Source organism: Electrona antarctica (genome assembly GCF_951216825.1).
Source record: "Electrona antarctica genome assembly, contig: scaffold_165, whole genome shotgun sequence".
In the NCBI taxonomy this organism is placed as follows: domain Eukaryota; kingdom Metazoa; phylum Chordata; class Actinopteri; order Myctophiformes; family Myctophidae; genus Electrona; species Electrona antarctica.
Genome location: NW_027637220.1, coordinates 174,838 through 200,526, shown reverse-complemented (window position 1 = coordinate 200,526; position 25,689 = coordinate 174,838). Strand labels below are relative to the sequence as shown.

The 25,689-nt window shown below is 47.5% G+C and overlaps 1 protein-coding gene across 1 annotated transcript in view; it reads left to right on the top strand.

Moving 5' to 3' along the window:
- Positions 1-25,628, top strand: part of LOC306919048 (endothelin-converting enzyme-like 1) — a gene marked incomplete at its 3' end in the record, with an annotated part of 57,543 nt that extends 31,915 nt beyond the window's left edge. The window contains 12 exon segments of the mRNA XM_079531890.1: positions 2,242-2,464; positions 5,472-5,570; positions 12,983-13,057; positions 15,955-16,058; positions 17,200-17,258; positions 17,395-17,446; positions 19,917-19,984; positions 20,376-20,500; positions 20,832-20,897; positions 22,189-22,284; positions 23,783-23,859; positions 25,529-25,628. Coding sequence (XP_079388016.1) covers positions 2,242-2,464; positions 5,472-5,570; positions 12,983-13,057; positions 15,955-16,058; positions 17,200-17,258; positions 17,395-17,446; positions 19,917-19,984; positions 20,376-20,500; positions 20,832-20,897; positions 22,189-22,284; positions 23,783-23,859; positions 25,529-25,628 — 1,144 coding nt within the window.
- Positions 25,629-25,689: the final 61 nt, after the last annotated feature.

Genomic DNA, 25,689 nt, shown 5'->3' with positions numbered 1-25,689 from the left:
GAAATACAGGATGGAAATACATGGATGGAAATACAGGATGGAAATACAGGATGGAATACAGGATGGAAATACAGGATGAAAATACATGGATGAAAATACATGGATGAAAATACAGGATGGAAATACAGGATGGAAATACAGGATGGAAATACAGGATGAAAAAATTTGTGATGAGAAAGTACGAGATGAGAAAAGTACGGGCTGAAATTAATATGCGATGAAAAAAATGTACATTGTCAATAGCCTCTCTTCTTTTCAAAGTTCAAACCACCCTTAAAACCCCATCTCTCGTCAGACTTGCCAGCCGCACCTAATACCAATGTGTAGCCTTTAGAAGAAAAACAGAAAAACATTCTCCTCATGTGGGCCCGAACAATGTTCTCACAACATTCAGTGTTTTTTTTGAGTGGTGCAAAGCACTCCAACAACTGGCTTTGTTAGTACCCGTGTGTGTTTGTGCCTGTACGGGTGAGCATGGTTGCTATGGTTAGTATGTGACGTCACTGATATATTTTACACGGATACACAGATGCTTTCCTGGTTCTAATGTACAGTAACTATAACAATAAATGTGTAGTTGCACCACTCAGTTCACACGGGTGTGATTTATTTATTTTTAATTTTTAGATTAGACTTTTTGGTCCCCACATTGATAGTACAACTTATTACTCACACATGCGCACGCACGCACGCACGCACAAGCTACTGAGCAAAGCATCCACGCCCCTGTAAGATGTTAAACCCATGCACTGATTGACAGACAGATCACACATTCTACAATAAGTTGTGCATTGTAACACTTCCTCTTGTCCTCCATCTCTCCTCTATTTTCCCTTTCTCTCTCTCTCCTCTCTCTCTCTCTCTCTCCTCTCTCCTTTCTCTCTCTCTCTCTCTCCTCTCTCTCTCTCTCTCTCCTCTCTCTTCTCTCTCTCTCTCTCTCTCTCTCTTTTCTGTCCTCAATTAAGTTCACTTCAGAAGTGCTTTCTTGGCGAGACCCTGGGGTGGTGGTGCTGCCAAGGCACTTTTGATTTAATATGCGCTGCACGTGTAAGATACAATTAATACATAAATACAAATGTGGAAACACAATAACATGCCTTGACGTCTGCGAGGGGGGCCTGGCAGCCAGCGGGGGTCGTGCTCGGCGGGGGCATTTCGACTGGAGAGACTGAAAAGGGGACTTGATTGGAACACTGGAATGAAGTTTGTTTTGTTTTTCTCGCCCGGCTGAAATGTTCCTCGACCCTCTGACTGATGAGAACAGAGACAGGGGAGTCTTTCTTTTTAACCCATTTTGACCTGAGATCAGATTCTAAAAAATGTCTGTTTGAAAATGACAGTTTTCTGAAAAAGCTATGTTTCTATGTCAGTCGTTCTTCGATTTTTCAATAGCTAAAGCATAACTTAATAACACCAAAAGGGGTTCCCGCCCAAAATGGGTTTTTAACTTAGTTAAAAGTAAGTAGTTTGAACTTGACACCGGGACAGGCGAAACTCGAGAACCGTTCGCCCCACCTACTTCAAATTTGACACACACGTTCCACACCACCACAGGGAGGGCAGTGCGCGGCCTAGAGTCTGTGGGACACACCGTTGTCCAGAAACACCACAAAAGGCTCTGCTCAGGCTCTGCCAGTGGGCCTAATGAGGCCTAAGTCCCCTCACCTGTGCAATTTCCAGCCTCTGCCTCAGCCAATTGATTGCCATGGCAACCCCACACCTGCCAATAATTGATTACTTTAACCAGTCCACTTTTTCACAGTCTGTTTGCACTCTTCAGACACAGGCACGAACGGTTCTGGAGTTACGTGGGTTACAGACGCACAGAGACGTGGTGCATTCATTTATAGATGGAGTCAATTAACGTCAACTTATCCTCTCTCTCTCTCTCTCTCTCTCTCTCTCTCTCTCTCTCTCTCTCTCTCTCTCTCTGATGAATTCCTGTTCAGTTCTTTGGCTATAAAGAAGTGTCTATCTGTACGTCTCTAAATGTTTTGATGAATTGAACAAGGTGGACCCTCTTGTAAACAAGTGTAATGCTTTATGGTGTTGTCCACTCACAGTTAACAGTCTTTGTATTGAGTTGTGCTTGAAATGTACTGTAATTCTGCAAACTGTTAATACATATTTCAATCTCTCCCCCTCCCCCTCCCTCCCTCTCTCCCTCTCTCCCTCTCTCCCTCTCTCCCTCTCTCTCTCTCCCCCCCCCCCCCCCTCTCCCTCTCCCTCTCCCTCTCTCAGGGTCCTCCACAACTACATGTTGTGGCGCATCGTGGTGGCGCTGAGCGAACACCTGTCCACGGCCTTCCGCAGCACCATCCACGAGTTCTCCCGGGAGATCGACGGCACGGAGAGGCAGCTGGAGCTGAGCCGGCTGTGTCTCACACAGGCCAACAAACACTTTGGCATGGCCCTGGGGGCGCTGTTTGTCCATCAGCACTTCACCTCTCACAGTAAGGCCAAGGTACCTATAACTACCTCTGGGGGGCGCTGTTTGTCCAGCAGCACTTCACCTCTCACAGCAAGGCCAAGGTACCTATAACTACCTCTGGGGGCGCTGTTTGTCCAGCAGCACTTCACCTCTCACAGCAAGGCCAAGGTACCTATAACTACCTCTGGGGGGCGCTGTTTGTCACGCAGCACTTCACCTCTCACAGCAAGGCCAAGGTACCTATAACTACCTCTGGGGGGCGCTGTTTGTCCAGCAGCACTTCACCTCTCACAGCAAGGCCAAGGTACCTATAACTACCTCTGGGGGGCGCTGTTTGTCCAGCAGCACTTCACCTCTCACAGCAAGGCCAAGGTACCTATAACTACCTCTGGGGGGCGCTGTTTGTCCAGCAGCACTTCACCTCTCACAGCAAGGCCAAGGTACCTATAACTACCTCTGGGCAAGAGGGACAGACACCTGCTGCTGGACAGAGGGAGGGACAGACAGACAGACAGACAGACAGACAGACAGACAGACAGACAGACAGACAGAATTTCTGACATGCTGTGGTGATTTCTGATGGAGTCAATGCTCTAGGGATTTGAGAATTTCATCCATTTCAATCTATTCCCCAATATTTTTCAGCTAACCCTGGTCAGTCCATCTGCTCTCTCTCTCTATTCCATTTGTTCAATTCAAAGGAGGCTTTTATTGGCATGAGAAAACGTAGTATACGCTTACTCTGTCTGTCTTACTCTGTCTGTCTGTCTGTCTGTCTGTCTGTCTCTCACAAAATGAAAGCAATTCCCTGGAATGTTAAATGTATGTGTGATGAGAGCGTTGTATTGAATGTTAAATGTATGTGTCTCAGAGCGTCGTATTGAATGTTAAATGTATGTGTCTCAGAGAGTCGTATTGAATGTTAAATGTATGTGTCTCAGAGCGTCGTATTGAATGTTAAATGTATGTCTCAGAGCGTCGTATTGAATGTTAAATGTATGTGTGATGAGTCGTATTGAATGTTAAATGTATGTCTCAGAGAGTCGTATTGAATGTTAAATGTATGTGTGATGAGAGTCGTATTGAATGTTAAATGTATGTGTGATGAGTCGTATTGAATGTTTGTTAATTGCAAATTAGTTTTAAAGGATGTTTTTGCAACGTTGTTGTGTTGTATATACGGACCTGGGATATGACGCCACCTAGCGTCGACGTCCGTATATATACGTGTGAGGGACCGAGCAGTCAAAGCTTAAAGAGGACACAGGTTTTCAAACTCAAAGTTTGTTTTAATCTCAAAAGTAACAAATAATTAACAAAAGTTTCAACAACTGAAGTGGTAGGGCCCTTGAGGTCAACATAACATAACTTAAATGAAAATAACTTAAATGAAAATACTGTTGAACCACACAGGAAATGAACTCAACCAACAGACCTGTCCAAATGACACATGAGGGAGACTTATATAGTGGTGGACCAAACCAATAAATACACAAAGGGGTGGACAGCAATTAGAGCCAACTGGAATCCCTAAACAATTCCCAATTCCCCCCTTCTCAATCAAGTATGTTGGTATGGTCCTCTGCATCACAGCTGACTCCACCCCCTGCCCCATATGTTGCCATTTCAGGAACTAAATAAAGAACAGAACATTAGTACAACAGTGCATATTGTCACCAAGCCATTTTCAAATACTGATTGTGTTTTATGCATTATAATATAATATAATCATTGCAAATGTCAATACTAGAGGTTAGAGTAGAATGCAAATGTGAGTGTGGGTTAGAATAGTCTCATCTCACTGTGGGGCTGGGATCACAGCCCTCACAATACGTACCTGGGGAAGAAAGAGTTAAAGAAGTGCAAAGCTATAAGGTGACAGGTGAAAACTGTCAGGAGTGCCGTGATTTTGTTCCACCCTAAAACATGATCATCAGGTCTTGTTGTTATATAAGGAGGTATACTTTTTTCAAAAAAGTGTAGAGTATTTGTTAAAATGTTGTTTTTTATGTGGACACGCCCACCAGTTCATTAAGTATGCCTGGTTTGCCTGGTGGGTGGTGATCCACCTGAACTGAAGCCGCACCCACAGCTGTAGTTGTATGATAAATGGAGGAGGGGTTAGGGGAGGGGCTGATAGTGTGATGTCACTATATTACTCTTTATTTCATTGGCCCGTTTGACTGTCAAGGGTTCAGCCTCCAGGAAGAAACCCTAAATACAAAGTAAATACACCATTGCACATACAAACGACTCCAGGGTGTCTAATGAAGTACTGTCACCTCATAGACACATGAAAAACTGGAAAAATACAAACATTGTGGCACTCCATCTTTAACTCTGTAATGCTCTGGTTCCTCCAGGATGTATTAACCCTGTGCTGCTCTGGTTCTGGTTCCTCCAGCATGTATTGACCCTGTATTGCTCTGGTTCTGGTTCCTCCAGGATGTATTAACCCTGTATTGCTCTGGTTCTGGTTCCTCCAGGATATATTAACCCTGTGCTGCTCTGGTTCTGGTGCCTCCAGGATGTATTAACCCTGTACTGTACTGCTCTCGTTCTGGTTCCTCCAGGATGTATTAACCCTGTGCTGCTCTGGTTCCTCCAGGATGTATTAACCCTGTACTGCTCTGGTTCTGGTTCCTCCAGGATGTATTAACCCTGTGCTGCTCTGGTTCTGGTTCCTCCAGGATGTATTAACCGTGTGCTGCTCTGGTTCTGGTTCCTCCAGGATGTATTAACCCTGTACTGCTCTGGTGCCTCCAGGATGTATTAACCCTGTACTGTACTGCTCTGGTTCTGGTTCCTCCAGGATGTATTAACCCTGTACTGCTCTGGTTCTGGTTCCTCCAGGATGTATTAACCCTGTACTGCTCTGGTGCCTCCAGGATGTATTAACCCTGTACTGCTCTGGTGCCTCCAGGATGTATTAACCCTGTACTGCTCTGGTTCCTCCAGGATGTATTAACCCTGTACTGCTCTGGTTCTGGTTCCTCCAGGATGTATTAACCCTGTGCTGCTCTGGTTCTGGTACCTCCAGGTCCAGGAGCTGGTGGAGGACATAAAGCACTCTCTGGACCTCCGGCTGCGGGAGCTGGACTGGATGGACGAGACCACGAAGCAGGCTGCCAGAGCCAAGGTACACCGTGGTGCAGGTAGACAGGCTGCCAGAGCCAAGGTACACCGTGGTGCAGGTAGACAGGCTGCCAGAGCCAAGGTACACCGTGGTGCAGGTAGACAGGCTGCCAGAGCCAAGGTACACCGTGGTGCAGGTAGACAGGCTGCCAGAGCCAAGGTACACCGTGGTGCAGGTAGACAGGCTGCCAGAGCCAAGGTACACCGTGGTGCAGGTAGACAGGCTGCCAGAGCCAAGGTACACCGTGGTGCAGGTAGACAGGCTGCCAGAGCCAAGGTACACCGTGGTGCAGGTAGACAGGCTGCCAGAGCCAAGGTACACCGTGGTGCAGGTAGACAGGCTGCCAGAGCCAAGGTACACCGTGGTGCAGGTAGACAGGCTGCCAGAGCCAAGGTACACCGTGGTGCAGGTAGACAGGCTGCCAGAGCCAAGGTACACCGTGGTGCAGGTAGACAGGCTGCCAGAGCCAAGGTACACCGTGGTGCAGGTAGACAGGCTGCCAGAGCCAAGGTACACCGTGGTGCAGGTAGACAGGCTGCAGGTAGACAGGCTGCAGTAAGACAGGCTGCAGTAAGACAGGCTGCCAGAGCCAAGGTACACTGTGGTGCAGGTAGACAGGCTGCCAGAGCCAAGGTACACCGTGCAGGTAGACAGGCTGCAGTATAAGACAGGCTGCAGTAAGACAGGCTGCAGGTAGACAGGCTGCAGTAAGACAGGCTGCCAGAGCCAAGGTACACCGTGCAGGTAGACAGGCTGCAGGTAGACAGGCTGCAGTAAGACAGGCTGCCAGAGCCAAGGTACACCGTGCAGGTAGACAGGCTGCAGGTAGACAGGCTGCAGTAAGACAGGCTGCCAGAGCCAAGGTACACTGTGCAGGTAGACAGGCTGCAGTAAGACAGGCTGCCAGAGCCAAGGTACACTGTGCAGGTAGACAGGCTGCAGGTAGACAGGCCGCCAGAGCCAAGGTACACTGTGCAGGTAGACAGGCTGCAGTATAAGACAGGCTGCAGTAAGACAGGCTGCCAGAGCAATAAGGTACACTGTGGTGCAGGTAGACAGGCTGCAGGTAGACAGGCTGCAGGTAGACAGGCTGCAGTAAGACAGGCTGCCAGAGCAATAAGGTACACTGTGGTGCAGGTAGACAGGCTGCAGTAAGACAGGCTGCAGGTAGACAGGCTGCAGGTAGACAGGCTGCAGTAAGACAGGCTGCAGTAAGACAGGCTGCAGGTAGACAGGCTGCAGTAAGACAGGCTGCAGGTAGACAGGCTGCAGTAAGACAGGCTGCAGTAAGACTAAGACAGGCTGCAGTAAGACAGGCTGCAGTAAGACAGGCTGCAGGTAGACAGGCTGCAGTAAGACAGGCTGCAGTAAGACAGGCTGCAGTGGATACGTCACATTATTTAGAGCAGGGGGTTCTCAACGTTTTTGTCTGCAGGACCCCCGGAAATGCTTTTAGCCATGTATCGCGACCCCCGCTCCGCTCCTCAAAGTGGGGTCTGGCTGGGGACCCCCAGCCAGGGGGTCCTTGAGGGGGTTCCAGCCAGGGGGTCCCGAGATAAATGATGGATAGTTAGGAGGAATGTGGCTGTAACTCTGAGAGTGTACAAATGGAAACATTTGTACACTCTCAGAGTTATGGTGGTCCGTGGTTGCGTGCGGTCGGGTGTTGCGCTCGGAAAATAGCAGATCTACAAGCTCACAACTGAAAATAGCAGATCTACAAGCTCACAACTGAAAATAGCAGATCTACAAGCTCACAACGCTTTGTACATGGGCTATTTTCAGCATGCAACAAACCAAGTTTAACATTTTACGAATTCAAAACAGTGACTAAAACTAAACACAGTGACTAAAACTAAACACGGTGACTAAAACTAAACACAGTGACTAAAACACAGTGACTAAAACTAAACACAGTGACTAAAACACAGTGACTAAAACTAAACACAGTGACTAAAACTAAACACAGTGACTAAAATACAGTGACTAAAACTAAACACAGTGACTAAAACTAAACACAGTGACTAAAACACAGTGACTAAAACTAAACACAGTGACTAAAACTAAACACGGTGACTAAAACTAAACACAGTGACTAAAACACAGTGACTAAAACTAAACACAGTGACTAAAACTAAACACAGTGACTAAAACACAGTGACTAAAACTAAACACAGTGACTAAAACACAGTGACTAAAACTAAACACGGTGACTAAAACTAAACACAGTGACTAAACACAGTGACTAAAACACAGTGACTAAAACTAAACAGTGACTAAAACACAGTGACTAAAACTAAACACAGTGACTAAAACACAGTGACTAAAACTAAACACAGTGACTAAAACACAGTGACTAAAACTAAACACAGTGACTAAAACTAAACACAGTGACTAAAACTAAACACAGTGACTAAAACTAAACAGTGACTAAAACACAGTGACTAAAACACAGTGACTAAAACACAGTGACTAAAACACAGTGACTAAAACTAAACACAGTGACTAAAACTAAACACAGTGACTAAAACACAGTGACTAAAACACAGTGACTAAAACTAAACACAGTGACTAAAACACAGTGACTAAAACTAAACACAGTGACTAAAACTAAACACAGTGACTAAAACTAAACACAGTGACTAAAACACAGTGACTAAAACTAAACAGTGACTAAAACACAGTGACTAAAACACAGTGACTAAAACTAAACACAGTGACTAAAACTAAACACAGTGACTAAAACACAGTGACTAAAACACAGTGACTAAAACTAAACACAGTGACTAAAACACAGTGACTAAAACTAAACACAGTGACTAAAACTAAACACAGTGACTAACACTAAACACAGTGACTAAAACACAGTGACTAAAACTAAACACAGTGACTAAAACACAGTGACTAAAACTAAACACAGTGACTAAAACTAAACAGTGACTAAAACTAAACACGGTGACTAAAACACAGTGACTAAAACTAAACAGTGACTAAAACTAAACACAGTGACTAAAACTAAACACAGTGACTAAAACTAAACACAGTGACTAAAACTAAACACAGTGACTAAAACTAAACACAGTGACTAAAACTAAAACACAGTGACTAAAACACAGTGACTAAAACTAAACACAGTGACTAAAACTAAACACAGTGACTAAAACTAAAACACAGTGACTAAAACTAAACACAGTGACTAAAACTAAACACAGTGACTAAAACACAGTGACTAAAACTAAACACAGTGACTAAAACACAGTGACTAAAACTAAACACAGTGACTAAAACTAAACACGGTGACTAAAACTAAACACAGTGACTAAAACTAAACACGGTGACTAAAACTAAACACGGTGACTAAAACTAAAACACAGTGACTAAAACTAAACACAGTGACTAAAACTAAACACGGTGACTAAAACTAAACACAGTGACTAAAACTAAACACGGTGACTAAAACTAAACACAGTGACTAAAACACAGTGACTAAAACACAGTGACTAAAACACAGTGACTAAAACTAAACACAGTGACTAAAACTAAACACAGTGACTAACACTAAACACAGTGACTAAAACACAGTGACTAAAACTAAACACAGTGACTAAAACACAGTGACTAAAACTAAACACAGTGACTAAAACTAAACAGTGACTAAAACTAAACACGGTGACTAAAACACAGTGACTAAAACTAAACAGTGACTAAAACTAAACACAGTGACTAAAACTAAACACAGTGACTAAAACACAGTGACTAAAACTAAACACAGTGACTAAAACACAGTGACTAAAACTAAACACAGTGACTAAAACTAAACACGGTGACTAAAACTAAACACAGTGACTAAAACTAAACACGGTGACTAAAACTAAACACGGTGACTAAAACTAAAACACAGTGACTAAAACTAAACACAGTGACTAAAACTAAACACGGTGACTAAAACTAAACACAGTGACTAAAACTAAACACGGTGACTAAAACTAAACACAGTGACTAAAACTAAACACAGTGACTAAAACTAAACACAGTGACTAAAACACAGTGACTAAAACTAAACACAGTGACTAAAACACAGTGACTAAAACTAAACACAGTGACTAAAACACAGTGACTAAAACTAAACACAGTGACTAAAACTAAACACAGTGACTAACACAGTGACTAAAACTAAACACAGTGACTAAAACTAAACACGGTGACTAAAACTAAAACACAGTGACTAAAACTAAACACAGTGACTAAAACTAAACACAGTGACTAAAACTAAACACAGTGACTAAAACTAAACACGGTGACTAAAACTAAAACACAGTGACTAAAACTAAACACAGTGACTAAAACTAAACACGGTGACTAAAACTAAACACAGTGACTAAAACTAAATCGAAAATTTGCTGTCAAAATCAACACTGTCTAGAAAGAAGCACAATGAACACCAACTCCAAGTCACAAGTGGCCCCACTTGTTCAGTAAGATGACTTTTTTGTGATAGAACACACACACACACAAACCCGCGGAGGTGTGGAGGTCTAATCCAGATCACTCACTCTTAAGGGTCTGCACTGAACGATAGCTCTCATGATTCTAAAGTTATAATCCTTTTTAGAGGGAAGTGCTGAATACACAGCGCTCTGCTGTAATCCTATTACACTGGTTCGCCTGATTAGCTTAATCGCACGCACACCCGCGTGCGAGTGCGTGCGAGTGCGTGCGTGCGTGCGCATGTGGGGAGGGTATGTAGGGAGGGTATTATTTGTCTGTGTGTGGCGCTGTTGCGTATATGAAGCTTATAGTTCTGTGCTGCACAAACACTGGCTGACAGTGCAGGCATCAGCTAACGTGTCGGCTATCTCTTTGTAACAGTTTATATCTAGACCAGTGGTTCTGCTCTATCTAGACCAGTGGTTCTGCTCTATCTAGACCAGTGGTTCTGCTCTATCTAGACCAGTGGTTATATCTCTTTGTAACAGTTTCTGCTCTATCTAGACCAGTGGTTCTGCTCTATCTAGACCAGTGGTTCTATCTCTTTGTAACAGTTTCTGCTCTATCTAGACCAGTGGTTCTGCTCTATCTAGACCAGTGGTTCTGCTCTATCTAGACCAGTGGTTCTGACCAGTGGTTCTGCTCTATCTAGACCAGTGGTTCTGCTCTATCTAGACCCAGTGGTTCTCTATCCCTTTGTAACAGTTTCTGCTCTATCTAGACCAGTGGTTCTCAAACCTTTTCGTGTCAAGGACCCCCAAATCAACATTTATTAGGCCACGGACCCCCATTTGAAAACATATGCCAGTGACCCCGATAAGGTAATTTGTTTACGGCTCTATCAGTGATTCCGAAACATTAATTTCATGGACCCCCCTCTGGTACCACAATTTATATTGTAAAACCACTGTTAATTTAACTCTGAGAGAGTGTACAAAGAGTTTACAAAGAGAGTGTACAAATGGAACCAAATGGTCCATTTGTACACTGGGTCTGAGTTACAGACCCATAAGGGTCCATATGGTTACAAATAATCATTTAGCTGAGTCCCCCCTGGAACTCCCTCAAGTACCCCTGGGGGTCCCCCTGGAACTCCCTCAAGGACCCCTGGGGGTCCCCGGACCCCCTGGAACTCCCTCAGGTACCCCTGGGGGTCCCGGACCCCCTGGAACTCCCTCAAGGACCCCTGGGGGTCCCCGGACCCCCTGGAACTCCCTCAAGTACCCCTGGGGGTCCCCGGACCCCCTGGAACTCCCTCAGGTACCCCTGGGGGTCCCGGACCCCCTGGAACTCCCTCAGGTACCCCTGGGGGTCCCGGACCCCCTGGAACTCCCTCAGGTACCCCTGGGGGTCCCGGACCCCCTGGAACTCCCTCAAGTACCCCTGGGGGTCCCCGGACCCCCTGGAACTCCCTCAAGTACCCCTGGGGGTCCCCGGACCCCCTGGAACTCCCTCAGGTACCCCTGGGGGTCCCGGACCCCCTGGAACTCCCTCAGGTACCCCTGGGGGTCCCCGGACCCCCTGGAACTCCCTCAAGGACCCCTGGGGGTCCCCGGACCCCCTGGAACTCCCTCAAGGACCCCTGGGGGTCCCCGGACCCCCTGGAACTCCCTCAGGTACCCCTGGGGGTCCCGGACCCCCTGGAACTCCCTCAAGGACCCCTGGGGGTCCCCGGACCCCCTGGAACTCCCTCAAGTACCCCTGGGGGTCCCCGGACCCCCTGGAACTCACTCAAGTACCCCTGGGGGTCCCGGACCCCCTGGAACTCCCTCAAGTACCCCTGGGGGTCCCGGACCCCCTGGAACTCCCTCAGGTACCCCTGGGGGTCCCGGACCCCCTGGAACTCCCTCAAGTACCCCTGGGGGTCCCCGGACCCCCTGGAACTCCCTCAAGGACCCCTGGGGGTCCCCGGACCCCCTGGAACTCCCTCAAGGACCCCTGGGGGTCCCCGGACCCCCTGGAACTCCCTCAGGTACCCCTGGGGGTCCCGGACCCCCTGGAACTCCCTCAAGTACCCCTGGGGGTCCCCGGACCCCCTGGAACTCCCTCAAGGACCCCTGGGGGTCCCCGGACCCCCTGGAACTCCCTCAAGTACCCCTGGGGGTCCCCGGACCCCCTGGAACTCACTCAAGTACCCCTGGGGGTCCCGGACCCCCTGGAACTCCCTCAGGTACCCCTGGGGGTCCCGGACCCCCTGGAACTCCCTCAAGTACCCCTGGGGGTCCCCGGACCCCCTGGAACTCCCTCAAGGACCCCTGGGGGTCCCCGGACCCCCTGGAACTCCCTCAAGTACCCCTGGGGGTCCCCGGACCCCCTGGAACTCCCTCAAGGACCCCTGGGGGTCCCCGGACCCCCTGGAACTCCCTCAAGTACCCCTGGGGGTCCCCGGACCCCCTGGAACTCACTCAAGTACCCCTGGGGGTCCCGGACCCCCTGGAACTCCCTCAAGGACCCCTGGGGGTCCCCGGACCCCCTGGAACTCCCTCAAGGACCCCTGGGGGTCCCGGACCCCACTTTGGGAACCACTGATCTAGACAGGATAGCAGTGTTGTTAGGAAGGGACTAGTATAGTGGAAGAGATCCAGTATAAATAAAAGACAAGTCTCTTTCTCTCTCTCTGTCTCTCTCCTCTCCTTCTCTCTCTCTGTCTCTCTCCTTCTCTCTCTCTGTCTCTCTCCTTCTCTCTCTCTGTCTCTCTCCTTCTCTCTCTCTGTCTCTCTCCTTCTCTCTCTCTGTCTCTCTCCTCTCCTCTCTGTCTCTCTCCTCTCCTCTCTGTCTCTCTCCTCTCCTCTCTGTCTCTCTCCTCTCCTCTCCTCTCTGTCTCTCTCCTCTCCCCTCTCCTCTCTGTCTCTCCTCTCTGTCTCTTCTCTCTGTCTCTTCTCTCTGTCTCTTCTCTCTCTCTCTCTCTCTCTCTCTCTCTCTCTCAGCTGCAGCACATGATGGTAATGACGGGCTACCCAGACTTCCTGCTGAAACCTGAACTCATCGATCAGGAGTACGATGTGAGAGAACTCTGTCTGTCTGTCTGTCTGTCTGCCTCGCTCTTCACACTCGCATACTCAACCCATTCTGGGCGGGAACCCTTTTTCGTGTTTGAAGCATCATGTTATACTTTAGCTGTTGAAAAAATAGCAGATCTACCAGCTCGTAGCACGGCACTGAGTGCTGCGCTACGAGTTGGTAGAAGTCTTTGAATATATTTTCTTTCACAGCGATCGTTTTTAACTCAGATCTTTGCTTCTGGAGGGGGGGGGGGGGGGGGGGGGGGGGTCGTTGCCTGGAATAACATATTTTCAGATGGGGGTAGGCGGACAAATAAATATAATTTTGGGGGTCCTTGACATGAAAATGTTTGAGAACGACTGACAAGGAAACATAGGTTTAGAAAACTGTCAGGATTTAAAAGGCATTTGTAGAATCGTACTCAGGTCTAAAGGGGTTTGTAAAGATCAGACGCAGGAATTGTCTGTCTCCGTCTCCGTCTCCCTCTCCCTCCCTCTCTCCCTCTCTCCCTCCCTCTCTCCCTCTCTCTCTCTCGTGCAGAGGCCGCTCCGAGCTGCCCCGGCGTACGCTTGACTTCATGACTTGACAAGGCATTTCTTAACTCACACAATAACCATTTATCTGCACTCACAAGACACACGGTAACTCAACCCAGTGGACAGGGAGTGACCACACAGTGGACAGGGAGTGACCACACAGTGGACAGGGAGTGACCACACAGTGGACAGGGAGTGACCACACAGTGGACAGGGAGTGACCACACAGTGGACAGGGAGTGACCACACAGTGGACAGGGAGTGACCACACAGTGGACAGGGAGTGACCACACAGTGGACAGGGAGTGACCACACAGTGGACAGGGAGTGCTTGATCGACTGCAGTCTTGCAGTGTCGTCATGATGCAATGAATCTCGTATCATTCATCTTGTAGTCTCGCGTGGCCAGAGCCTCGATGTTCCAATGCTTCCGTAGATGCAGTCTGGAGCCACGGAAGTTATGTTCCAATGCTTCTGTACATACAGTCTGGAGCCACGGAAGTTATGTTCCAATGCTTCTGTACATACAGTCTGGAGCCACGGAAGTTATGTTCCAATGCTTCTGTACATACAGTCTGGAGCCACGGAAGTTATGTTCCAATGCTTCTGTACATACAGTCTGGAGCCACGGAAGTTATGTTCCAATGCTTCTGTACATACAGTCTGGAGCCACGGAAGTTATGTTCCAATGCTTCTGTACATACAGTCTGGAGCCACGGAAGTTATGTTCCAATGCTTCCGTACATGCAGTCTGGAGCCACGGAAGTTATGTTCCAATGCTTCTGTACATACAGTCTGGAGCCACGGAAGTTATGTTCCAATGCTTCTGTACATACAGTCTGGAGCCACGGAAGTTATGTTCCAATGCTTCCGTACATGCAGTCTGGAGCCACGGAAGTTATGTTCCAATGCTTCTGTACATGCAGTCTGGAGCCACAGTTCTGTTTCGTCTTTACAGTCGCGCAAATTTATCCTAATATGAATAGAAAACATCTAAGCATATATATAGCTTGCTGCTTAGCAGAAATGGAAATAAGAATATCAGCTCTAAAGATATTTTGAGATATATTTTCGTGAACGGAAATGGCAGCTTCCTTACTCGGATTTTGGGAGGTGTAGTTCCAGACCTATATAGCATTCAGGAGGTGTAGTTCCAGACTCTATATAGCATTCAGGAGGTGTAGTTCCAGACTCTATATAGCATTCAGGAGGTGTAGTTCCAGACTCTATATAGCATTCAGGAGGTGTAGTTCCAGACTATATAGCATTCAGGAGGTGTAGTTCCAGACTCTATATAGCATTCAGGAGGTGTAGTTCCAGACTATATAGCATTCAGGAGGTGTAGTTCCAGACTCTATATAGCATTCAGGAGGTGTAGTTCCAGACTCTATATAGCATTCAGGAGGTGTAGTTCCAGACTATATAGCATTCAGGAGGTGTAGTTCCAGACTCTATATAGCATTCAGGAGGTGTAGTTCCAGACTCTATATAGCATTCAGGAGGTGTAGTTCCAGACTCTATATAGCATTCAGGAGGTGTAGTTCCAGACTCTATATAGCATAGTTCCAGACTCTATATAGCATTCAGGAGGTGTAGTTCCAGACTCTATATAGCATCAGGAGGTGTAGTTCCAGACTCTATATAGCATTCAGGAGGTGTAGTTCCAGACTCTATATAGCATTCAGGAGGTGTAGTTCCAGACTCTATATAGCATCAGGTGTAGTTCCAGACTCTATATAGCATTCAGGAGGTGTAGTTCCAGACTCTATATAGCATCAGGTGTAGTTCCAGACTCTATATAGCATTCAGGAGGTGTAGTTCCAGACTCTATATAGCATCAGGAGGTGTAGTTCCAGACTCTATATAGCATTCAGGAGGTGTAGTTCCAGACTCTATATAGCATTCAGGAGGTGTAGTTCCAGACTCTATATAGCATCAGGTGTAGTTCCAGACTCTATATAGCATTCAGGAGGTGTAGTTCCAGACTCTATATAGCATCAGGTGTAGTTCCAGACTCTATATAGCATTCAGGAGGTGTAGTTCCAGACTCTATATAGCATCAGGAGGTGTAGTTCCAGACTCTATATAGCATCAGGAGGTGTAGTTACAGACTCTATATAACATTCAGGAGATTGTGGAATAGTTGTCTGGCTACGCGAGACTATTCATTTTGCTGTATTTCTCTCTCCCCCCTCCCTCTCTCTCTCTCTCTCTCTCTCTCTCTCTCCCTCTCTCTCTCTCTCTCTCCCTCTCTCTCTCTCTCCCTCTCTCCCTCTCTCTCTCTCTCTCTCCCTCTCCCTCTCTCCCTCTCTCCCTCTCTCTCTCCCTCTCTCCCTCTCTCCCTCTCTCTCTCTCTCCAGTTCGAAGTGGACCAGAAGACCTACTTCAAGAACATCCTCAACAGCATCAAGTTCAAGATCAAGCAGTCGGTCAAACAGATCCACAAAGAGGTGGACAAGAACGCGTGAGTTCACTTTCAGCTCTGCTTAACTCTCTCTCTCTCTCTCCCCAGAGAAACCCAGACGTTTTTATTTCCAGGGAGAGAGAAAAAACAAAGTCTGGGACCGAGTCCACTTCAATTCGGCATAGAGTAGCGCAAACGTCGATCACTCTCTGCTGATTTCTGATCGTCTGCACCTAAATTGACGCACACAGGTACACACACACACACACACACACACACACACACACACACACACACACACACACACACACACACACACACACACACACACACACACACACACACACACACACACACACACACACACACACACACACACACACACACACTCCTCTCTCTCTCTCTCGCTCTGTCGCTCTAATTAATTAGTCTCATGTCGTGCAGCTGCGTAGATTCTCCCAGCGGATCCGCCATAGAAAACATAGGTGGACCCCAGGCTATACTTGGACACTAAAGGCTCATACATAGTCTGGATTTTCGGTGGTGAGGTGACCACCGAACTACAACATGACGTCACTGAGCCACGGTGAAGAGCAAACCACCGCCACCGCTCCAGCCCTCTCTGTTTTTACTCTATATAAATGCACCATTTTCCATTTTAATGCTTGGTCTTACCACTCTCCAAGTGAAGAGATCTTTAACTCTCGAGAGGGTACAATGTAACCAAATGGACCCTTACGGGTCGACTAAATCTACAGTTGATTTAGTCGAACAACATAACGTATTTTGGCAGGCCTCGATGCCGTCGCAATGACACTTGCTGAAAATAGCCAATCTACAAGCTCACAACGCGTCGCAGCGTGACGCTTTGTGAGCTTGTAGATATGCTATTTTCAGCATGCAACTAATTGTAAAATGACTGGATCTCTTGTCCTATAGTCTTAGTTTCCATTTCGTTTTCGTCAGTGGAAAAAGTTAGTCGGCGGACATTTTTCGTCTTAGTTTTAGTCGACAAAATCAACACTGCTGCAATGTGTGCTTGTATGTTTGATGTAACTGTGTCTCCTCTGCAGGTGGTAATGATGTAACTGTGTCTCCTCTGCAGGTGGTAATGATGTAACTGTGTCTCCTCTGCAGGTGGTAATGATGTAACTGTGTCTCCTCTGCAGGTGGTAATGATGTAACTGTGTCTCCTCTGCAGGTGGCTGCTTCCTCCTCAGGCTCTGAATGCCTACTATCTCCCTAACAAGAACCAAATGGGTGAGTCGGTGTGGCAGTGCAGTGATCGCTGCACATGTTGACCTTAGAGTACATTTAAAAAATGTCTTTTTAAAATGTATTTTTTTCTGAAAAACCTCATGTTTCTGGTTTTAATGTTTGTGTCTCTCCTCCTCAGTGTTTCCTGCAGGCATCCTTCAGCCCACCCTCTACGACCCAGAGTTTCCACAGTAAGTGTGTGTGGCCATTCTTCTTGGGGTCCTTGACATGGAAAAGGTTGAGCACCGACATAGAAACAGAGGTTTTTCAGAGAACTGTTTGGATTTACAAGCATTTTTTTTTCCTTTTTAGAATGGGCCTCGGGTCTAAATGGGTTAAGTTGTTGTGAGCTGCTCCTCATGCTGACGGGCATATTGATTCACCCTGTCGTTATTAGGATCCCTGCCATTTCCTCTCATTTCACACCCTGTCATTCACTTTGGATTAGAGTAATAAATAGAGTGTTAGGCTGTGTTTGTCTCCTTGATACTTTCACTCAGCCTGGATCAACATGCCCCTGGGCCTGGGGAGGTTGGTCTGGCACTGGGGAGGTTGGTCTGGCATTGGGGAGGTTGGTCTGGCACTGGGGAGGTTGGTCTGGCACTGGGGAGGTTGGTCTGGCACTGGGGAGGTTGGTCTGGCACTGGGGAGGTTGGTCTGGCACTGGGGAGGTTGGTCTGGCACTGGGGAGGTTGGTCTGGCACTGGGGAGGTTGGTCTGCCCCTGGAGAGGTTGGTCTGGCACTGGGGAGGTTGGTCTGGCACTGGGGAGGTTGGTCTGCCCCTGGAGAGGTTGGTCTGCCCCTGGAGAGGTTGGTCTGGCACTGGGGAGGTTGGTCTGGCACTGGGGAGGTTGGTCTGCCCCTGGAGAGGTTGGTCTGGCACTGGGGAGGTTGGTCTGGCACTGGGGAGGTTGGTCTGCCTCAGTTTGAATTGCATTTTGCTCACCCCGTGAGTTGGGGGTGACCATTCGGACCCACTGAAACATTTTTCGTCTTAGTCGTCTTTAGTCGACCAAATCAACACTGTCTGGTACCGTGGGAGGTCTTAACCCATCTGCTGCCACCTGGTGGACGCAGAGCCAACCGCAGACTGCCGAGACGTTTGTAGTGTGACACACGCTGGATTCACATCCTGCTTTGGCGGCCATCTTTGATGCTAAATAAATAGCGCCAATGCTATAGCGAGCTAAAATGAAGTCACCCTTGCTCTAGAAAGCGACAATGTTCCCATCTAGACCACCGGATAAATCAGCAAAGACCTCCGAACATCACACGTTTTATATCCAAACCATGGAGAGCTCCGTAGATTTCGAGTTATTCAGCTTTTTAGTCGGCCTGTATGATGGGAGGTGAACGGCAGCGCTGATGAGCGATCTGGTCTAGGATCACTAAAGAAAGAAAGGCCAAGCGAAAATAAAATAAAATAAAAATAAAATAATCAGCGATCCAGTTATCAATAATAAATCTTATCAGACGGAACGTTACGCCAATAGCAGTTGCCGGTTGGAACGTTCCGTCAGGAGCAGTTCATTTGTTAAGACTGCTGGTCTCCCTACTTGGCACTAGAGGTCTTCATGGGTCCAATTTGACCAACACGCCCCGAAAAAGACCCGCACAAATCTATCTATCACATTGAGTGTAATGAAGCTTCATTGAGGCATTTAGTTCAGAGAGCGAGTAGCGGTCACTGAGTAACAGCCTATCAGAGAGCAGCGGTCACTGAGTAACAGCCTATCAGAGAGCAGCGGTCACTGAGTAACAGCCTATCGACTAACTGTCAGAAAGTTATTTCCAGGAGCAGCAGCGTTACGAACAGCCCTGCTGCTGCCCTCCTATTGCTCTGTGCTGCATTCTGCATGGGCTGAGTGGACCACACACACACGCACAGTGGAAGTTGCTCAGTGGCGTTTTGAAGCACCCGGAAGACTTCCGGAAGTATAATTATAACTCAATGGCTCGAGCGAGCGGAAGTTTAGCCTAGCCCAGCCCCGGACCTCAATTTTGAGGTCCGGGCTTTTCACGTGACGTCATGAACGTCCGTCCACTTCCATTAAGTGCTGCAATTCCACATTTCGCCAGTAGGTAGTGGTATCTTCAATGTTGGATAGCCTTACTGGGGGCTTGCTTCACTCCCACGCCTATATATATGCCACGTTTCCTGCTGGGCTCGCCGGCCTTTTTTCCCCCCGTTTTCTGCTATAATTTTTATCCCACGATTTTGTAACCCATTTTTCACCACTGTGTCAATTATCTAATGTGATCCTGGGCTCTACACACCCTCCACCAACCTGGGGAGAGCAACGGACTTGAACTCATGCTTCCTTCATACCTGAGTGTCCAAGTCGCTCCTTTACACCTGACAGGGGGGAGTTTCCCTGGTTGGACGTAGCACGTGGAGGAACACGTTATTCCAACCAGTTCCTTTCCCCTCCATCAGGCGCCCCAGCTGGCCAGGGGGAGGCAGTTTAGACCAGGATTACTGCATTTTTGTAAGGGTACCTACCTACCCTAGGGGACACGGAGAGAACATGCAAACTCCACTTTCCCGTTTTGAAAACCAAACGCCTGCTAGTATTCTGTGGTCTGGTTGGTTGTTCTGTGACGTTCAGAGCAGTATTATTTTTCTAGTAGTAATCCACTGTTCTCTCGGCTGCTTCCAGGTCTCTGAACTATGGAGGGATTGGAGCCATTATAGGCCATGAGCTGACTCATGGTTATGACGACTGGGGTAAGAATGACTCATGGTTATGACGACTGGGGTAAGAATGACTCATGGTTATGACGACTGGGGTAAGAATGATTCATGGTTATGACGACTGGGGTAAGAATGACTCATGGTTATGACGACTGGGGTAAGAATGACAACTCTTTATTCCACAATGACCTACAACAGAACTCAAAGAATGACCGACTATTAACATTGTAAGTGATACTGGAATAAATAATGGCCCACCTATCATCATCTCAGTGATGTAATGTTTCATGTCTCCACTAGGGGCAGTGATGTAATGGTTCATGTCTCCACTAGGGGGCCAGTACAGTGATGTAATGGTTCATGTCACCACTAGAGGGCAGTACGATCATCACCTCAGTGATGTAATGGTTCATGTATCCACTAGGGGGCCAGTATGATCGCCATGGCAACCTGAAGCAGTGGTGGACGGAGGACTCGTACAGGAAGTTCCAGAAGAGAGCCGAGTGCATCGTCAAGCTGTACGACAACTTCACCGTGTACAACCAGATGGTGGGTCGCACGCACACACACACACACACACGCACGCACGCACACACACACAAACGCACGCACACACACACACACACGCACAAACGCACGCACACACACACACACACGCACGCATGCACGCACGCACGCACGCACGCACGCACAGACAGAGAGAGAGAGAGAGATGGAGGAGTTATTGGGCCAGATCTGACCGGGTCCCTATACCTAGCTGGCATATATTTTCAAATGGAGGTCCTCTGGCTAATTAAGGGTCACTTTGGGGGTCATTGATGTGAAAGAGTTTGGGAACCCCTGTTTCACAGTAGTGGTGCTTTCCCCTCTCTGTGTCCAGGTGAACGGCCGTCTGACTCTGGGTGAGAACATCGCGGACATGGGAGGTCTCAAGCTCTCTTTCTACGTAAGTAAACATCTCATGATGACATGGGAGGTCTCAAGCTCTCTTTCTACGTAAGTAAACATCTCATGATGACATGGGAGGTCTCAAGCTCTCTTTCTACGTAAGTAAACATCTCATGATGACATGGGAGGTCTCAACCTCTCTTTCTACGTAAGTAAACATCTCATGATGACATGGGAGGTCTCAACCTCTCTTTCTACGTACGTAAACATCTCATGATGACATGGGAGGTCTCAACCTCTCTTTCTACGTACGTAAACATCTCATGATGACATGGGAGGTCTCAACCTCTCTTTCTACGTACGTAAACATCTCATGATGACATGGGAGGTCTCAAGCTCTCTTTCTACGTACGTAAACATCTCATGATGACATGGGAGGTCTCAAGCTCTCTTTCTACGTAAGTTAACATCTCATGATGACATGGGAGGTCTCAAGCTCTCTTTCTACGTACGTAAACATCTCATGATGACATGGGAGGTCTCAACCTCTCTTTCTACGTACGTAAACATCTCATGATGACATGGGAGGTCTCAAGCTCTCTTTCTACGTACGTAAACATCTCATGATGACATGGGAGGTCTCAAGCTCTCTTTCTACGTAAGTAAACATCTCATGATGACATGGGAGGTCTCAAGCTCTCTGTCTACGTAAGTAAACATCTCATGAGAACCAGGCATGTGACCGCCCGACGACCACAATCAAAGTGCTATTAACTGTATTGCTGCCGCTAGGTGGCAGCATAAGCACGCCTAAGGAATGCCACCCGTCCGCTCCAACTCTGCGATCCTCGTTTCATTTCCGTGGGTTATTCAGGGAGGTGGGGGCTGTTGTCGTGAGCACAGTGATCTGTCGCATTAGCTCAGACCCCTTAGCTATCATTACAACCAGTTACATGAGCTCGGCGATGCGGTACAAACGCACACATGATTTACGATCGTCGGGATGCGCGACGGCTCACCGTGGACAGCGCTCGGACCTTTTGAGATACTGCACTTTGAAATTATAATGGAGGCTCAATGGAGCTGGATTTAAAAATCCCATAGCTGGTGGGGACGGAGGCTCTCCAATTCTAAAAGGTACATTGACGGTCGCTGCTTTCATATATGGAGTATACGGTTGTCTACGAACATACGCAGTAGTTAGCACCTTTAGGTACCCGATAGCCTAGCTACGTTTATAAACGTAGATAGCAGCAAAAACGTTAAAGGGACACTTCACCCTTTCTGCTCACTTACTTCCCCCCCTCTCTCCCTCCCTCCCTTCTCTCCCCCTCTCTCTCTCTCTCCAGGCATACCAGAAGTGGGTGAGGGAACACGGTCCAGAGAGACCCCTGCCCGGCCTTAAATACACCCACGAGCAGCTCCTCTTCATCGCCTTTGCACAGGTATCAGCTCAGAGTGTTCCATGTTCCTTTACAGGTATCAGCTCAGAGTGTTCCATGTTCCTTTACAGGTATCAGCTCAGAGTGTTCCATGTTCCTTTACAGGTATCAGCTCAGAGTGTTCCATGTTCCTTTACAGGTATCAGCTCAGAGTGTTCCATGTTCCTTTACAGGTATCAGCTCAGTGAGTTCCATGTTCCTTTACAGGTATCAGCTCAGAGTGTTCCATGTTCCTTTACAGGTATCAGCTCAGAGTGTTCCATGTTCCTTTACAGGTATCAGCTCAGAGTGTTCCATGTTCCTTTACAGGTATCAGCTCAGTGAGTTCCATGTTCCTTTACAGGTATCAGCTCAGAGTGTTCCATGTTCCTTTACAGGTATCAGCTCAGTGTGTTCCATGTTCCTTTACAGGTATCAGCTCAGAGTGTTCCATGTTCCTTTACAGGTATCAGCTCAGTGAGTTCCATGTTCCTTTACAGGTATCAGCTCAGTGTGTTCCATGTTCCTTTACAGGTATCAGCTCAGTGAGTTCCATGTTCCTTTACAGGTATCAGCTCAGAGTGTTCCATGTTCCTTTACAGGTATCAGCTCAGAGTGTTCCATGTTCCTTTACAGGTATCAGCTCAGAGTGTTCCATGTTCCTTTACAGGTATCAGCTCAGTGAGTTCCATGTTCCTTTACAGGTATCAGCTCAGTGAGTTCCATGTTCCTTTACAGGTATCAGAGTGTTCCATGTTCCTTTACAGGTATCAGCTCAGAGTGTTCCATGTTCCTTTACAGGTATCAGCTCAGTGAGTTCCATGTTCCTTTACAGGTATCAGAGTGTTCCATGTTCCTTTACAGGTATCAGCTCAGTGAGTTCCATGTTCCTTTACAGGTATCAGAGTGTTCCATGTTCCTTTACAGGTATCAGCTCAGTGTGTTCCATGTTCCTTTACAGGTATCAGCTCAGAGTGTTCCATGTTCCTTTACAGGTATCAGCTCAGAGTGTTCCATGTTCCTTTACAGGTATCAGCTCAGTGAGTTCCATGTTCCTTTACAGGTATCAGCTCAGAGTGTTCCATGTTCCTTTACAGGTATCAGCTCAGAGTGTTCCATGTTCCTTTACAGGTATCAGCTCAGAGTGTTCCATGTTCCTTTACAGGTATCAGCTCAGAGTGTTCCATGTTCCTTTACAGGTATCAGCTCAGTGAGTTCCATGTTCCTTTACAGGTATCAGCTCAGTGAGTTCCATGTTCCTTTACAGGTATCAGCTCAGTGAGTTCCATGTTCCTTTACAGGTATCAGCTCAGTGAGTTCCATGTTCCTTTACAGGTATCAGCTCAGTGAGTTCCATGTTCCTTTACAGGTATCAGCTCAGTGAGTTCCATGTTCCTTTACAGGTATCAGAGTGTTCCATGTTCCTTTACAGGTATCAGCTCAGTGAGTTCCATGTGGACGCAGCAGGTCAGCAGCAGATCAATGAATGGAGGCGTTTAATGGTCGTTCTCTGTCTCCTCAGAACTGGTGCATGAAGAGGAGATCTCAGTCCATCTACCTTCAGCTGCTGACCGACAAACATGCACCGGAGCACTATAGGTACGCTCACGCATGCAACGCACGCACGCACACACACACAAACACACACTAAATTACAGTCAAATGCACTTTGTGTCCAATTTGTACTGGTGGTAGTCATGGAAACCTGTGTGAGAGCTATAAATGATTGTTACAATATTTAACACAAATGTCCAAAACTTAATTTCTCATTATAAGCCATATACACTAGCCTGGGCTGCAGTCCCTGATAGCAGATCACTAGGACTCGTGCGCTCGCTTTTTTGTGTCTGGTGAGATCACTATAGTTCAGGTGACACTGGTTGCAAATCTAACCGGCGGAACCACTATAGTTCTCACACTTATTTTTTCTTTTTAAAAAAATTACAAGAATTACAAGCTTGCAGTGTGGCACGAAGTGACCGGCTGCGATCTTCTGCATCTGCAATTTTTTTAAGCCGACACAAAAATGGGGTAAAATGGGCTAAAGGCCTCATTTATACTTCGTCGTAAAATAAATGGCAGATCGGCTATTTTCGCCGCTCTGGGCACAACTTTCTTCTACTTCTTTTGCTCCCCTTTTCTCTGACACCGTCTTCATATCCCCTCATACGGATCCAAGCGGGGGGGTGTCTCAGGGTTTTAGCCTAGCTGCGACAAATATGGCCCCACCAGAGAGATTAGAGCAATGAACCTCAACCAATCGCCAAAATAGTCCCACTTAATTTTAGGGAACACGGTGGTGCGGTCGGTAGTGCTGTCGCCTCACAGCTAGAAGGTCCTGGGTTTGATTCCCGCTGGGGACGCTGGGGGCGTGTTCCCTCCTCCGCGTCATCAGTGCCCATACCCGAATCGGGGTTGGTGAAAGGGCCTTTCTGTGTGGAGTTTGCATGTTCTCTCCGTGTCCCTTATAGGGTAGGTAGTGGTACCCTCACAAAAACATGCAGTAATCCTGGTCTCTATACTGCCTCCCCCTGGCCATCTGGGGCGCCTGATGGAGGGGAAAGGAACTGGTTGGAATAGTGCGTTCCTTCCCCCCCCCCCCCCTCTTAGGTGAAAAGCGACTTGCATTGAAGGAAGCATGAGGTCAGTCCGTTGCACTCCCCAGGTTGGCAGGAAGTGTAGAGCCCGGGTTTATATTAGATAATTGATACTGGGTGAAAAAAAAGGGTTACAAAATCATGGGATAAAAAAAATCACACTCGTGTGAAGTGAGTGGTGCAACTCCGTGTGGGGCTTACCGAGGGGGGGAGTTCTAGACCCACAGGAACGCACCCAGGGTGCCGGCCCGGTTCCGACGAGCCGCCCCGCATCCGAAACGGTAGAGAAATGACAGAGTTACCATGTGGGGTGATGTGATGTGTTCTTTGTGTCTCCTACTACAGGGTGATGTGTTCTTTGTGTCTCCTACTACAGGGTGATGTGTTCTTTGTGTCTCCTATAGGGTGATGTGTTCTTTGTGTCTCCTACAGGGTGATGTGTTATTTGTGTCTCCTACAGGGTGATGTGTTATTTGTGTCTCCTACAGGGTGATGTGTTCTTTGTGTCTCCTATTACAGGGTGATGTGTTCTTTGTGTCTCCTACTACAGGGTGATGTGTTCTTTGTGTCTCCTACAGGGTGATGTGTTATTTGTGTCTCCTACTACAGGGTGATGTGTTCTTTGTGTCTCCTACTACAGGGTGATGTGTTCTTTGTGTCTCCTACTACAGGGTGATCGGCAGTGTGTCTCAGTTTGATGAGTTCTCCCGTGTGTTCCACTGTCCAAAGGGCTCACCCATGAACCCTGTGGACAAGTGCTCCGTGTGGTGACCTCTGACCCCTGGACCACGCCCCCCCTGGGCTGACCTTTGACACCTCCACAGCCTCCTCC